The 15,102-nt window shown below is 42.0% G+C and overlaps 1 protein-coding gene across 1 annotated transcript in view; it reads left to right on the forward strand.

The window, feature by feature from the left end:
- The window catches only part of agrn (agrin), a 584,915-nt gene that overhangs the window by 546,147 nt on the left and 23,666 nt on the right, over positions 1-15,102 (forward strand). Inside the window, exon 33 of the mRNA XM_060938311.1 lies at positions 7,433-7,520. Coding sequence (XP_060794294.1) covers positions 7,433-7,520 — 88 coding nt within the window. The remainder of the gene's footprint in view (positions 1-7,432; positions 7,521-15,102) is intronic.

Consider the following 15,102-nt stretch of genomic DNA (forward strand, 5'->3'; position numbering starts at 1 on the left):
TCTAGAGATAAGCTTTGCTTAAGCAGGACAGTAAATTAGCTTTCTGAGCAAGTAGAGCTACTGTGAGAGGACTTGCAAGTAATGAAGCCCAAATTAAAATATTATAGCACTGAGATAAAATCAATAATAATGATTGTTATAAAAGCTGTGAATCCCTATACTGTAAGTGGTACAGGTTGTTGTTAGTAGTGTGAAATGCACAGATAGCTAATCAGTGGAAAAAAATAGAAATTTTTTTTCGACTTGTAGATTGCTGCCAGAAAATTGCTCACCTGCTTCCCAATAGCTAAATGTCAACTTTCACTCTTGATCATTAAATCACCTGGAAGATCCATTAGGGACTAGCGATTATATCTGTAAATCATGATGCTAATCTTAAAACTGGAATTATTGTGAGCGTTTTATCTGATTTCAGAGGCTTGCGTGAGACATGACACACATTGGTGACATTTGAAATCTTTGCTTCTTTCTTCTCAAGCCCTCTCATCTTGTTGCTCTATTACATAAAGAATAAAACATGACATGACATGCTGTGCCCTAACATCACCGTGGTAACACATCACACCACCCCAAAATTTAATGATTTTCCTACAAAAGCATGTCATGAAGTGTTTTATTGCCATCTCTTACGTCATAGCTTTTTGGTACTAATTGCTATTTTTATTTAAGAATGACACATAATACTTTCTATCCGTTAATAATTACGATTAATGTTGGAGACGATAGGCGGCACGGTGGTGTAGTGGTTAGCGCTGTCGCCTCACAGCAAGAAGGTCCTGGGTTCGAGCCCCGGGGTCGGCGAGGGCCTTTCTGTGCGGAGTTTGCATGTTCTCCCCGTGTCCGCGTGGGTTTCCTCCGGGTGCTCCGGTTTCCCCCACAGTCCAAAGACATGCAGGTTAGGTTAACTGGTGACTCTAAATTGACCGTAGGTGTGAATGTGAGTGTGAATGGTTGTCTGTGTCTATGTGTCAGCCCTGTGATGACCTGGCGACTTGTCCAGGGTGTACCCCGCCTTTCGCCCGTAGTCAGCTGGGATAGGCTCCAGCTTGCCTGCGACCCTGTAGAAGGATAAAGCGGCTAGAGATAATGAGAGAGAGAGAGAGAGACGATAGTTCCTGCTATCACTTGCACTAGAACAGTTTTAAAAATGCAGTTTGTTACTGAGAAAGCACAACATCCTTCATCTTTACTATGGAGGAAATCTTAAAGGTACAGCCCTACCTCTGATTGTTAAAAGCACTGGCACTCGAGACTCCGTCCATAAAGTGTTAATAAATATCTCACAGAAAGGTTCACCATATAAATTATTTTATTTTTATTTAAATAACAGCATATGCTGTAATCCTTTTGAGTATAAATACGCAGGTGATTATAGAAAATTGCGCACGCTGATTGGCCGAGAGATTCAGACTATTTCTTGATAATCACCTCAAGCGACTCAGCAAAATGGTGGCCAATCATTTCGCCACAGTAAGTGAGGAAGAATTACAAGTTATGAAAGAAAATGCTGTTCCTAAAAGCACTAAAGATGCTATGAAGTTTGGTCTAAAACTATTCAAAGGTAAGGTGTAGTTGTGATTTATTTTATCGATTTCAAAACAAAGTATTCCATGTGACTTGGCATAGATAAATGATACAACCCTGTGCCGTGCCTTTATTACATTTGCATGCTGCTTTTAAAGTTCGAAATAAATTATTTTTAATATGATTTTTTTTAAATAATCACCGGTGTATTTTAGACTAAAACAATTATCTGCCTCAGGCTCAGTGAATATCAGTGAACAATAACCTCAACTTCGTATCAGTTATTATTTAAATAATGTTGGTTGGCGTTGAGTGGTCTATCAGATATATTCCATTCAGCTAGCATGATATTGAATGAGTCAAAGATGAGTTCAATATCATGCTAGCTGAATGGAATAAATCTGTTATACCACGACAAAAAGCCAGCCAATATTATTATTATACAACCCCGATTCCAAAAAAGTTGGGACAAAGTACAAATTGTAAATAAAAACGGAATGCAATAATTTACAAATCTCAAAAACTGATATTGTATTCACAATAGAACATAGACAACATATCAAATGTCGAAAGTGAGACATTTTGAAATTTCATGCCAAATATTGGCTCATTTGAAATTTCATGACAGCAACACATCTCAAAAAAGTTGGGACAGGGGCAATAAGAGGCTGGAAAAGTTAAAGGTACAAAAAAGGAACAGCCGGAGGACCAAATTGCAACTCATTAGGTCAATTGGCAATAGGTCATTAACATGACTGGGTATAAAAAGAGCATCTTGGAGTGGCAGCGGCTCTCAGAAGTAAAGATGGGAAGAGGATCACCAATCCCCCTAATTCTGCGCTGACAAATAGTGGAGCAATATCAGGTGGGGTTTACATTAGACCGTATCAGCGGATCATCAGATTAACGTTTTTAAAACGATTAGCGTGCACACAGCAACACCGATACACGATTCGCGTGCACACAGCAACACCAATACACGGATACGCTCGGCTCCGCAGGCATCCTGCGCTCCAAATCACTCCACCCTGAACAGCGAGTGCCCTCTGGAGGGTGCGCACTCCGGCCCTGCGCAGCTCACAGAGCGCGCGAGTGAAGCGCACGAGCAGTGATTCGGGACTGAGCTGCTGTGTGTGTGATCCCAGTGCATATCACTTACCACTTGCAAGTGGAAGGATGGCAAGCCTAAAGACAATCATAACTACACAATGGGCAGTATTTGCATCAGTATTTGCAGTATTTTCATACTTTTATACTCTTTAATGAAAGGTGATACAAGGCGGAAGTCCGTGCCATTTTTCAGCAGTCGCGTCACATGACCAACACCAGCGAATCAGGAAGGTGGATGTCACAGTGACGTTGTCCAATGACGACGCCAGCTAGAGCTCAGCACAGCGTATCCGCGTATTCTCAATGTTTACACAGCACCGGACCAGACACGATCTGGATTGAATACGTGGACCCTGGCGGATTCCCGTTTCCCGGCGTTTCCAGGCGTTTTAATGTAAACGGACAGTGCATCCACGAAGAAAACGAGACAGATATGGTCTAATGTAAACTTGGCCTCAGAAAGGAGTTCAACAGTGTAAAATTGCAAAGAGTTTGAACATATCATCATCTACAGTGCATAATATCATCAAAAGATTCAGAGAATCTGGAAGAATCTCTGTGCGTAAGGGTCAAGGCCGGAAAACCATACTGGGTGCCCGTGATCTTCGGGCCCTTAGACGGCACTGCATCGCATACAGGCATGCTTCTATATTGGAAATCACAAAATGAGCTCAGGAATATTTCCAGAGAACATTATCTGTGAACACAATTCACCGTGCCATCCGCCGTTGCCAGCTAAAACTCTATAGTTCAAAGAAGAAGCCGTATCTAAACATGATCCATAAGCGCAGACGTCTCCTCTGGGCCAAGGCTCATTTAAAATGGACTGTGGCAAAGTGGAAAACTGTTCTGTGGTCAGACAAATCAAAATTTGAAGTTCTTTATGGAAATCAGGGACGCCGTGTCATTCGGACTAAAGAGGAGAAGGACGACCCAAGTTGTCCTCAGCGCTCAGTTCAGAAGCCTGCATCTCTGATGGTATCAGGTTGCATTAGTGCGTTTGGCATGGGCAGATTACACATCTGGAAAGACACCATCAATGCTGAAAGGTATATCCAGGTTCTAGAGCAACATATGCTCCCATCCAGACGACGTCTCTTTCAGGGAAGACCTTGCATTTTCCAACATGACAATGCCAAACCACATACTGCATCAATTACAGCATCATGGCTGTGTAGAAGAAGGGTCCGGGTACTGAACTGGCCAGCCTGCAGTCCAGATCTTTCACCCATAGAAAACATTTGGTGCATCATAAAACGGAAGATATGACAAAAAAGACCTAAGACAGTTGAGCAACTAGAATCCTACATTAGACAAGAATGGGCTAACATTCCTATCCCTAAACTTGAGCAACTTGTCTCCTCAGTCCCCAGACGTTTACAGACTGTTGTAAAGAGAAAAGGGGATGTCTCACAGGGGTAAACATGGCCTTGTCCCAACTTTTTTGAGATGTGGTGTTGTCATGAAATTTAAAATCACCTAATTTTTCTCTTTAAATGATACATTTTCTCAGTTTAAACATTTGATATGTCATCTATGTTCTATTCTGAATAAAATATGGAATTTTGAAACTTCCACATCATTGCATTCCGTTTTTATTTACAATTTGTACTTTGTCCCAACTTTTTTGGAATCGGGGTTGTACATTCCTTTTGGGTGTTCAATGCGTCTTTCTCTTTCAAAATTCTCTCAAAATTTTCTGTAAACCTGGTGGCCATGTTTGTTTACAAATTGTCACAGTCACTCGCTAGCACAGAAGGTTTACGTCTCCGATGTGTCTCTTTTCCAGCTTTTCAATGTCCGTTGGTATGTTTTTCTCTTGTAAATATGCGTGAAGAATATCTAATGAAGCTTTGGTAGCCTTTTGGGTGTTCAGTGTATCTTTCTCTTTCCCAGCGAACAAAGAAATGCTTGTGCGCATGCGCAGCAGAAAACTTTCTCATTGGATATTCACATCAGCTCCGACGTGCAACGTCATGTTGTCTTGACAACCATGCAATATTGTAAACCATATTCAACGCTCATTCTCCATTGGGTAGAATGACATAATGCACGTAGGATAAGCAATATGCTAACAATATTGCATGCTATCAAAGCAAATGAATGAAACCCACTAGAAGGGAATAGAACACATGTTTTTATTCCATCGAAAAAGTGTCCTGTTTGTATAACAATCACTGATATTCACCTCACCTTTGGCGAATAATATAAACCAGCACTACTGTCAGAGCCATGCTGTTATAGGAAATGAATCAGTATCTTCTGACCAGTGGCGGCTGGTAGTCTTTCAAACAGGGGAGGCTGGTCGGTTAAAAGAAAAAACACATCAATTTTGCCCATACTCTTGCCTCTGATCTGGCTGATTGTTGGCAGCGTCACAAACTGTGAAATAACAGGTTCTTTTGGCCCATTAGCCTACTGTCCAATATACATGATGGTGGTGTTGGGGGGGTATATTTTCACATTTTATATTTAAAAATTGTGGCATGTTGTTTAAAAATTGATCATTATTGAAAGCAGCTCTTTGTCAGGAACCTCAGCAGTAGAGCTGGGTGCCACACATTTCATTCAATGACACTTTCCCTATGTTTTACTTATTTTGAATGAGAAATGTTTTATTGACAATTTTGATAACCCTTCACTTTTAATCCAGGTCTGTAGTGTGAAATGTTCTCGGCTGTGTTTTTGTTTAAAAATGTTTTCCAAATTGTTGCTGTGTTTAATTCATATCCAGAAAAATATATATTCCAATATAATATACTCAGCATAAACATTTTAAATAGATTCTATATTTTTGGTCCATCCATGACATATTACTAAAGTAGCCTATTTACTGTTGTTGATGTGGGCCACTTGCTGTTAGCCAATTCACTTTCTCGTACCAGGAGAGCTGAAAGGAACGAGTATTATTCCCTACCTTTTTCACCAAGTCAGTTTGAGGCATTGGTCTAGCCTGCTCTTTAATTTTAATTTTTTCCTCGAAAGGAAGACTGGCAAATGGCTTCGCCAAAATTAAATCAGCAATGCTTGGCATCCGTGCGCAGCTTTCTTGCTAGCTGACTAGCCCCCTCAAGTTCAAGTTCAGCCACTCAAATAAACGAAATTTCTGGAACTAAGATAGCAAACTTGACAACACTATATTTACACTTTATTTACAATGAAAATATATACAAACTAAAAAAGCTGGTAGAAACCGTATGTAATGAATGAAATCGAAATGTAAGCTGATCTCTTACAATACACCACAGCACTTGCGAATCCACATGGGACTGAACTGATGTTGCCAGATACTGCTGACGTTATCCAGCCCAAAATATGTTCAAAACCCGCCAATATACACTTAAAACCGCTCAACTGAGCGGGAAACCCCCAATCTGGCAACACTGTACCGCTGCCTGTCTATAGTTGAAACGAGCTGTCAATCAAAGAAAATATCCGGCCGCTTTCACCAATCACCAGTCTCCTCGCGGAAACTGCCATGTCCCTCCCATGTGAGGCTCGGAGTCCGTGGGCGGGCGTTTTCGCAGTATTTGTCCAATAACCGTCTTGCATTTTGAGATTGAAAAGCGCAGAGCTCCCAAATGCCACTGAAGTCCACTGAGGCTGGGAGTCCGTGGGAGTCCGTAGGCGGGCATTTTCGCAGTATTTGTCCAATAATCGTCTTGCATTTTGAGATTGAAAGCGCAGAGCTCCCAAATGCCATTGAAGCCCACTGAGGCTGCGCTGCATCACGCTGTCACGAGGGGGAGAAACTCACGCACACATTAAAGTTATAAGGGCATTTTTAGAGGAGGCTGAGCCTCCCTCGTTGTCTTAGAGCAATCGCCCGTGCTTCTGACCGATCAAAATCGGCTCAGCAATTCTGTGGTAACTCTTTTCCTTTGTTATCATTACATGCTCTGACAAATAGATTAAATATGATTTCCAATTTGGATGGCACGGTGGTGTAGTGGTTAGCACTGTCGCCTCACAGCAAGAAGGTTCTGGGTTTGAGCCCAGCGGCCAACGGGGGTCTTTCTGTGCGGAGTTTGCGTGTTCTCCCCGTGTCTGTGTGGGTTTCCTCCGGGTGCTCCGGTTTCCCCCACAGTCCAAAGACATGCAGGTTAGGCTAATTGGTGGCTCTAAATTGACCGTAGGTGTGAGTGTGAACGGTTGTTTGTGTGTCAGCCCTGCGATGACCTGGTGATTTGTCCAGGGTGCACCCCGCCTCTCGCCCATAGTCAGCTGGGAGAGGCTCCAGCTTGCCTGCGACCCTGTACAGGATAAAGCGGCTACAGATAATGGATGGATGATTTCCAACTCATTTTATGTGACTATGCTTGGGAGATGCTTAGGCATATGGCAGATGTTTTCAGTATTGCAAACACCGTGTTGTGAGCGTAATTCACGTAAATTACTACCTTGACTACAACTACCATGAACACTAAGAAACATCTGAATGAAGATGTACAGTATATCTACACTACCCCCCTCCCCCCCACACACGCATACTTGGCAAAGTGGAATTCTCCTGACACATGCGCTATTAAGTGTTTATCACATATTATGATCTCTACAGGACATTGACTGTGTTTATTTTTTCATTAAAGAAACTTTACATCATCCAGTTTAATTTGTATTCTCAACACAAGCTACACTAAAACAACTTCAAAACTAACCTCATTAACCTTGCAGTGCCTCCTTGCTGTTTCTGTAACATTAATTAAACGGCACAGGCATGAAAATTACAATACATCACACTTGCACTCATAATTAACAGGAAGCGATATATTCCTTACCATCCTTTCATCTTCTCCAGCTACCTACGAGAAAGCAGCCGGGGAGTCCGAGGCCATTGCTTTTGATGGCCGAACGTTCATCGAATATCACAACGGAGTCACCAAGAGGTAAGGAAGTGTTCTCGCCAACATGTTCTCCTGTGCGCTCTGAATAAGTTATGGCACCCTCTCTCTGCACGAGCCTCATTAGAAGTTAAATCGTTTCGATCCCTCCTGGTTTGGGCTAACGCCCCGTCTTTAGCACCCTGTCTCTGGTTTTGAGGGGGTCTCGCTAATTAGCTGGCTGGTTCCAATTACAGTACTGCCTGAAGCGACATGCTCTGAGTACTGTCCTGTGGAGTATTGCACAAAACTGATGTATTGCACAAAATCTCCTTCGCCATTAGCTTCAAAACCTCACATCTCTATTATCAAGAAAGCACCTCTCTCTCTCTCTCTCTCTCTCTCTCTCTCTCTCTCTCTCTCTCATTGCCTTCTTCTTGAGCTTCAATCATGAGCTAATTCCTTGTTCCAGGAATCCTGGGTTAGTCTCGTATGCCTGTGGCTCTTCAGGTGTATGACAAAATGTTATAAATTTGCTTGTAATAAGTAGACGGGATAAAGCTAAGTGCATTGTGACGTGTCCTAATAGCCAATGGCTGTTATATTGTGCTCTATTAAATTGGAGTTCAGGGGCGGATAAATAAATTCACAAGCCAGCCTACTGCGCAAGGCTTCGGTGTGCTTGTGGAGTCCTGTATTTGTAAATGTAATTAAGCTCAACGAAACCATGGTCATGCTGTTATAAGAAAGTAATTACTGTAAGGGTGGTGCGATGTGACCCAGCACAAAGGCTTTCCCTCATTATCATTCGCCTCTCCCTTTTTCCTCATCCTCTTTAAAATGCTGTTCTTCTTGTTACTGATAAAACGCAAAGTTCAAAGTTCACTCCTCTGAAGACTTTCCCTACACTGGCAAACTTAAAAGAACAGCTTTATCTCAGACTTTTATAAAGTGCTAACCCTGGAGGCTCTTTCTATCAGTATTAATCCTTCTCGTGAGAGAAAGCATAGTCATTGGAACAAATGCAAATCGTAGAATTTGGTTGCAAGCGGCACTATCATCAGAGCTGCGGTTATAGAAAATTCATCAACACTAATTAACCTAATGTTTAAAAACTGAATTCAAACCTGTGTTATAATGTGGTATAATCAAGCTAGTCAGCAAGATTTTAATTAGTTACACCAATACAGACAAGGGATGTACTGTATAAGGAATTGAATGTCCACTTTTGGTGTTGCTTTCTTCTTTATCTTCACTTGATAAAGTTGCTGCCATTTTTTCTACGAAGCTACTTAACAGTTGTTCCAAGAAATCGAGTCATACACGAGCTGATAGCCAGCCAGACCCGTAGCACCCAGTCGGCTATAAGCCATGTACGACATGATTGAGTGGAATAACTGTTTTATTCTATCCACATTCACTGGATTTTGAGAAACAGAGTATTTTTATTTCTTGCAAATTTGATAAATAAAAATTTTATACAAAACGTCCGACAAAATCATTTCTGCTTAGAATGTAAACAAACCGGGGCGGCACGGTGGTGTAGTGGTTAGCGCTGTCGCCTCACAGCAAGAAGGTCCTGGGTTCGAGCCCCGGGGCCGGCGAGGGCCTTTCTGTGCGGAGTTTGCATGTTCTCCCCGTGTCCGCGTGGGTTTCCTCCGGGTGCTCCGGTTTCCCCCACAGTCCAAAGACATGCAGGTTAGGTTAACTGGTGACTCTAAATTGACCGTAGGTGTGAATGTGAGTGTGAATGGTTGTCTATGTGTCAGCCCTGTGATGACCTGGCGACTTGTCCAGGGTGTACCCCGCCTTTCGCCCATAGTCAGCTGGGATAGGCTCCAGCTTGCCTGCGACCCTGTAGAAGGATAAAGCGGCTAGAGATAATGAGATGAGATGAGATGTAAACAAACCGGCGAAATGACAGTAGCAACTTGTGAAAAATGCGATGATGATAATTCTTGGATAAATAAAAAAATGTGTTCTTGCCATCAAATACTTACATATTTTATTGCTTTTTTGTATTTTTTGGGGTTTTGTTTTCAAATAGAGTTTTTATTTCATCCTCGGTTGGTTCAGCAGCATGCGCCGCCATTTTGTTTTTCTCTACTCACGGTATATGAGCTGATATCCTCGTAGTAGAGTAACCACTCAGAGCGCGCGATTGCTCATATCCAGTGAATGTGGATAGAATAATACAGCATTGTTCTCTAGTAGCAATGTACATGAATGAGATTATTCAAATCCAGCTAATTTCTAAATTTTTGCTCAATGTTTTTAAAAATTAAGTTTGGTTGTTTGGAAGTGTCGTACTATCATTAAGGTATAATGGCGGTTCTCGTCAACATTTCTGCCTCATTATGTGTTCATAATTCAGAAAAGATCATGTTGTGCATGCAAATTGATTAATCCAGCTAGTGAAAATAGTCTCTACCATATTTAATTATTCTAAATGTATTTATCAAAAATCAGTAGGGAGGGCGGCACGGTGGTGTAGTGGTTAGTACTGTCGCCTCACAGCAAGAAGGTCCTGGGTTCGAGCCCAGCGGCTGACAAGGGCCTTTCCGTGTGGAGTTTGCGTGTTCTCCCCGTGTCTGTGTGGGTTTCCTCCGAGTGCTCCGGTTTCCCCCATAGTCCAAAGACATGCAGGTTAGGTTAATTGGTGGCTCTAAATTGACTGTACTGTAGGTGTGAGTGTGAATGGTTGTTTGTCTCTATGTGTCAGCCCTGTGATGACCTGGCGACTTGTCCAGGGTGTACCCCGCCTCTTGGCCATAGTCAGCTGGGATAGGCTCCAGCTTGCCTGCGACCCTGCACAGGATAAGCGGCTACAGATAATGGATGGAAAAATCAGTAGGGAGAAAGATTTCTTTTTTTTTTTCTTTTTGGTGACAGGCAATATCAGCAGCCTACTAAACTAATCCCCACGCCCACCCTCTCTCAAATTATTACTATATAGAGTTGACCTCTCTGTCTGTCTGTATGTATACTCTTTTGTCTGCCCTCCTGCTTGTCTTCTTGCCTGTTTGTCTGTCTGTCTCGTCTGTGTCTTATATGAATGTTCCTTGTTGTCTTCTCTCTGCACCCAAGCCAACTGACCAATGAGATCCCTGAGTAAGTAACCAAGGTGCATTCTGGGATAGATACAAACCAATCTAACCCTGTTGTGAATACATTTCAATTATTAACCTGATATTTTTCCCAGCATAAATGTAAACTTTTTTTAAGCGTCATATCAGTGTATATTAATGAAAAAACAGGGCTCATCTGTTTAAAATCTGTGCTTTGTACCCCGATTCCAAAAAAGTTGGGACAAAGTACAAATTGTAAGTAAAAATGGAATGCAATGATGTGGAAGTTTCAAAATTCCATATTTTATTCAGAATAGAACATAGATGACATATCAAATGTTTAAACTGAGAAAATGTATCATTTAAAGAGAAAAATTAGGTGATTTTAAATTTCATGACAACAACACATCTCAAAAAAGTTGGGACAAGGCCATGTTTACCACTGTGAGACATCCCCTTTTCTCTTTACAACAGTCTGTAAACGTCTGGGGACTGAGGAGACAAGTTGCTCAAGTTTAGGGATAGGAATGTTAACCCATTCTTGTCTAATGTAGGATTCTAGTTGCTCAACTGTCTTAGGTCTTTTTTGTCGTATCTTCCGTTTTATGATGCGCCAAATGTTTTCTTTGGGTGAAAGATCTGGACTGCAGGCTGGCCAGTTCAGTACCCGGACCCTTCTTCTACGCAGCCATGATGCTGTAATTGATGCAGTATGTGGTTTGGCATTGTCATGTTGGAAAATGCAAGGTCTTCCCTGAAAGAGACGTCGTCTGGATGGGAGCATATGTTGCTCTAGAACCTGGATATACCTTTCAGCATTGATGGTGTCTTTCCAGATGTGTAAGCTGCCCATGCCACACGCACTAATGCAACCCCATACCATCAGAGATGCAGGCTTCTGAACTGAGCGCTGATAACAACTTGGGTCGTCCTTCTCCTCTTTAGTCCGAATGACACGGCGTCCCTGATTTCCATAAAGAACTTCAAATTTTGATTCGTCTGACCACAGAACAGTTTTCCACTTTGCCACAGTCCATTTTAAATGAGCCTTGGCCCAGAGAAGATGCCTGCGTTTCTGGATCATGTTTAGATACGGCTTCTTCTTTGAACTATAGAGTTTTAGCTGGCAACGGCGGATGGCACGGTGAATTGTGTTCACAGATAATGTTCTCTGGAAATATTCCTGAGCCCATTTTGTGATTTCCAATACAGAAGCATGCCTGTATGTGATGCAGTGCCGTCTAAGGGCCCGAAGATCACGGGCACCCAGTATGATTTTCCGGCCTTGACCCTTACGCACAGAGATTCTTCCAGATTCTCTGAATCTTTTGATGATATTATGCACTGTAGATGATGATATGTTCAAACTCTTTGCAATTTTACACTGTCGAACTCCTTTCTGATATTGCTCCACTATTTGTCGGTGCAGAATTAGGGGGATTGGTGATCCTCTTCCCATCTTTACTTCTGAGAGCCGCTGCCACTCCAAGATGCTCTTTTTATGCCCAGTCATGTTACTGATCTATTGCCAATTGACCTAATGAGTTGCAATTTGGTCCTCCAGCTGTTCCTTTTTTGTACCTTTAACTTTTCCAGCCTCTTATTGCCCCTGTCCCAACTTTTTTGAGATGTGTTGCTGTCATGAAATTTCAAATGAGCCAATATTTGGCATGAAATTTCAAAATGTCTCACTTTCGACATTTGATATGTTGTCTATGTTCTATTGTGAATACAATATCAGTTTTTGAGATTTGTAAATTATTGCATTCCGTTTTTATTTACAATTCGTACTTTGTCCCAACTTTTTTGGAATCAGGGTTGTATTCTTTTTTTTTTTAATTTGCTGGGAACTTCTGTTAATCAGGTGTTTACTTTCTCATCAGGTGCATTAGTTATAGTTATAGGACCGCATGCTCGGCATGCATGATGAGCATTGTGTTCGGCAAAGACACCACACTGTACCTCCACGGAAAGCATGCAGAACTCAATTAGAGCAAATATATCCATATACCTGCAGTGAATGTGATTAACTGTGATGTGAATCTGAATGAGGCCCCATTTAACTGCTATTTTGATGATTATTTTGTCTTTTTCACCCTGTGTGAACCCTTCAAACTAGTTTATATAATTTTTGAACTGGCATTTTTTTTTCAGCTAGTGTAGAATTGCCTTTTAACTGCTCCATTAGTGAAATGCCCAATCTGTAATGCTCTCCCTTTCAGTAGCACTTACTTTATAATATTTGTTTCTTTCAGAATGTAATTAGCAGAGTACTGGCTCTACTGATCCCTGGTTTTGAATTTGGCAGCTTAATTTATTTTAAATTACACTAAAGCGTTCTTGTGGAGAATACCTCGAACATTTAAGCAATGTCGGTTTTCTTTGCGAAATGATTAACCCTGATATCTAGTAAATATGTCCTCAGCCAAGAGAGGAAGTGACATATCCATCAGGATTTGTCTTTTTTTTAAAGTGTAATCAAAGGCCTTTAATAGAGATGTGCTGAAAGTCCAATAATGTGATTGGGCTGCCTCAAACATCAATACAATTTAAGGGCAAGGCCCGTTAAAGTGGCTTTTCCACTGGCCTAATGTTTAATTCGCATCACTTCCTGTATAAATGGCAAAAAGTTAATGATTTCCTCAGAGGACTTTAATACACTGGGACTGTTGCTGGCTAGAATATCGTAATATTGCTTTTACTGTGTATTGGATGGCCCATCTGTCTTCATTCTCACTTGTTTGCTCTGCAAGCTTGGATCAATTTCCCAATTCCCTATGATTTCAGTGACCAGTTTTCTACTGCTGCCTTTTCATAATTAGATGTTTGACCCCATTACTTTCTTGATGGAGTGCCTTGTTTTTGATTGGCTTTGCTTGAGGAACCTTGATATTGGTTATATAAATCATTCACTCACTTCCACTCACAATAAGTTTGCTTTCTCACTCACTCGTTCATTAGCTCACTCGCTCACTTCACACATTCATTCACTCTCCCTGGTTTATTTGGACTTCCGGTTCATTCCGAATATGTGTGTTTTTATCCCTTGGGGATTGTTCCGTTCTTTTCTTCCACTTACTTTGACAAGTGTCCAAATGTCCCTCCCTTTCTGGCACCCTGACATCTCGTCCACTTTAATTGGGTCCTGTAGATGAGAATGAAACCATCATTGATATACAGTAGCACAGGGACACTTGCATGGCCTCGTTGCTATTCTAGTCTTCCTACAGTAACAGCCCAGTGTTGATCTTCTTATGACGTTATTACTTTGTCCATAAGAGCTTAAGAGCGTGTCCACTAGATTAAACTGTAAAACTTCTAGCTCCACGGCACAAGCCCTCTCTGGTCTTTGTGCTTCTTTACCCCAGTGAGGGCGCAATCAGAGGTTGTTCCCTTCACCCCTTTAAGCTTATTGCATGCCCTTTATTTTCTCCCCTTCTCCTCTAAGCCCTGAGTCTCTGGAGACCCCACCAGATCAGAGGTGAGTCCTTCTGTCCGAACTGCACGTCCTAGCATGCTGCCCTCATCCCTCTTTCCTCCACATGGGCTAAATGCCACAGCTTGAACCTTTTATTAAGAAACGACACACCTCATAGTTTCTTCTGGAGATTTCTAAGCAGGACATTTTAGCAGCCTGAGTGAGGCCCTGCCCCCTACAGGCACAAAACCCAAATAATGTAACCAGCTTCTGACCATTAAGCTGATTCAGCCTATAATATAAAGTGTAATGAACATGAGGCACCACTCCACTGCACAAAGCACCTCGCAAACGTTAACGAAACCCTTGGTGCATGTTTATTGCAATGTTTGTACATTGGCAGATTTAGGTTCTGATTTTAGCACCACTTCAGAGAACTGTCTCGACGCTCTAGATTGATTCCTAATGACAGCAGGATCACGAAAAGAACAGTTTGGAGAGGTCCAGGGGACCTAAAGCTCTGGCTGGCAGCCCTGTGGTGGGTAAATCTGGTGGAAAGAGTCCAGTCAGCACATTGTATGTGTCTCATTAGGGAGGAATTCAATTACACCAAATAATTATGCATCTTTACTCCATCATGGCCTCGTCGAACACGATTTGCATAATGAAATTTTGTCTTTTAATTAAAGAAATGCAACTCCGTCATTATTTCCAATTGTAGGAGTTCTTCTCAAGATGGAAGCCTTGACATAGCGATACACATCGGCAGTGGTGCGATAGATGAGAAACTTGTGCGGGGCGAGAAGAAAAAAATAACAGCACAGCCTGGTTCCTTCCCACTCCTCTGCTTCATGGGTTTGATTAATTTAATCTGGCACTAAGCCATAACGTGTACACACACACTCTCACACAGTGTGCTTCACAGCCTGAAAGCTCCCTACATTGGAGATGGCACACATTGGTTGACTCTGGACTCTGTTCGCCTCCGCCAGGTTAAACACTCGCAGCTAAAACTCCAAGCTGTGTCGTTATCTCAGAACGTTTATCTCAAAACTTGCGTGTAATCTTCCATTTGTGAGGAACAGTAGCCATGACGCATCAGCAAACACGCAGTGATCCCACAGTTTGCTAGAACGTGCCTCTGTTCTCCCGTGTGGTGTGA

Source organism: Neoarius graeffei, chromosome 13, assembly GCF_027579695.1.
Source record: "Neoarius graeffei isolate fNeoGra1 chromosome 13, fNeoGra1.pri, whole genome shotgun sequence".
NCBI classification, from domain to species: Eukaryota; Metazoa; Chordata; class Actinopteri; order Siluriformes; family Ariidae; genus Neoarius; species Neoarius graeffei.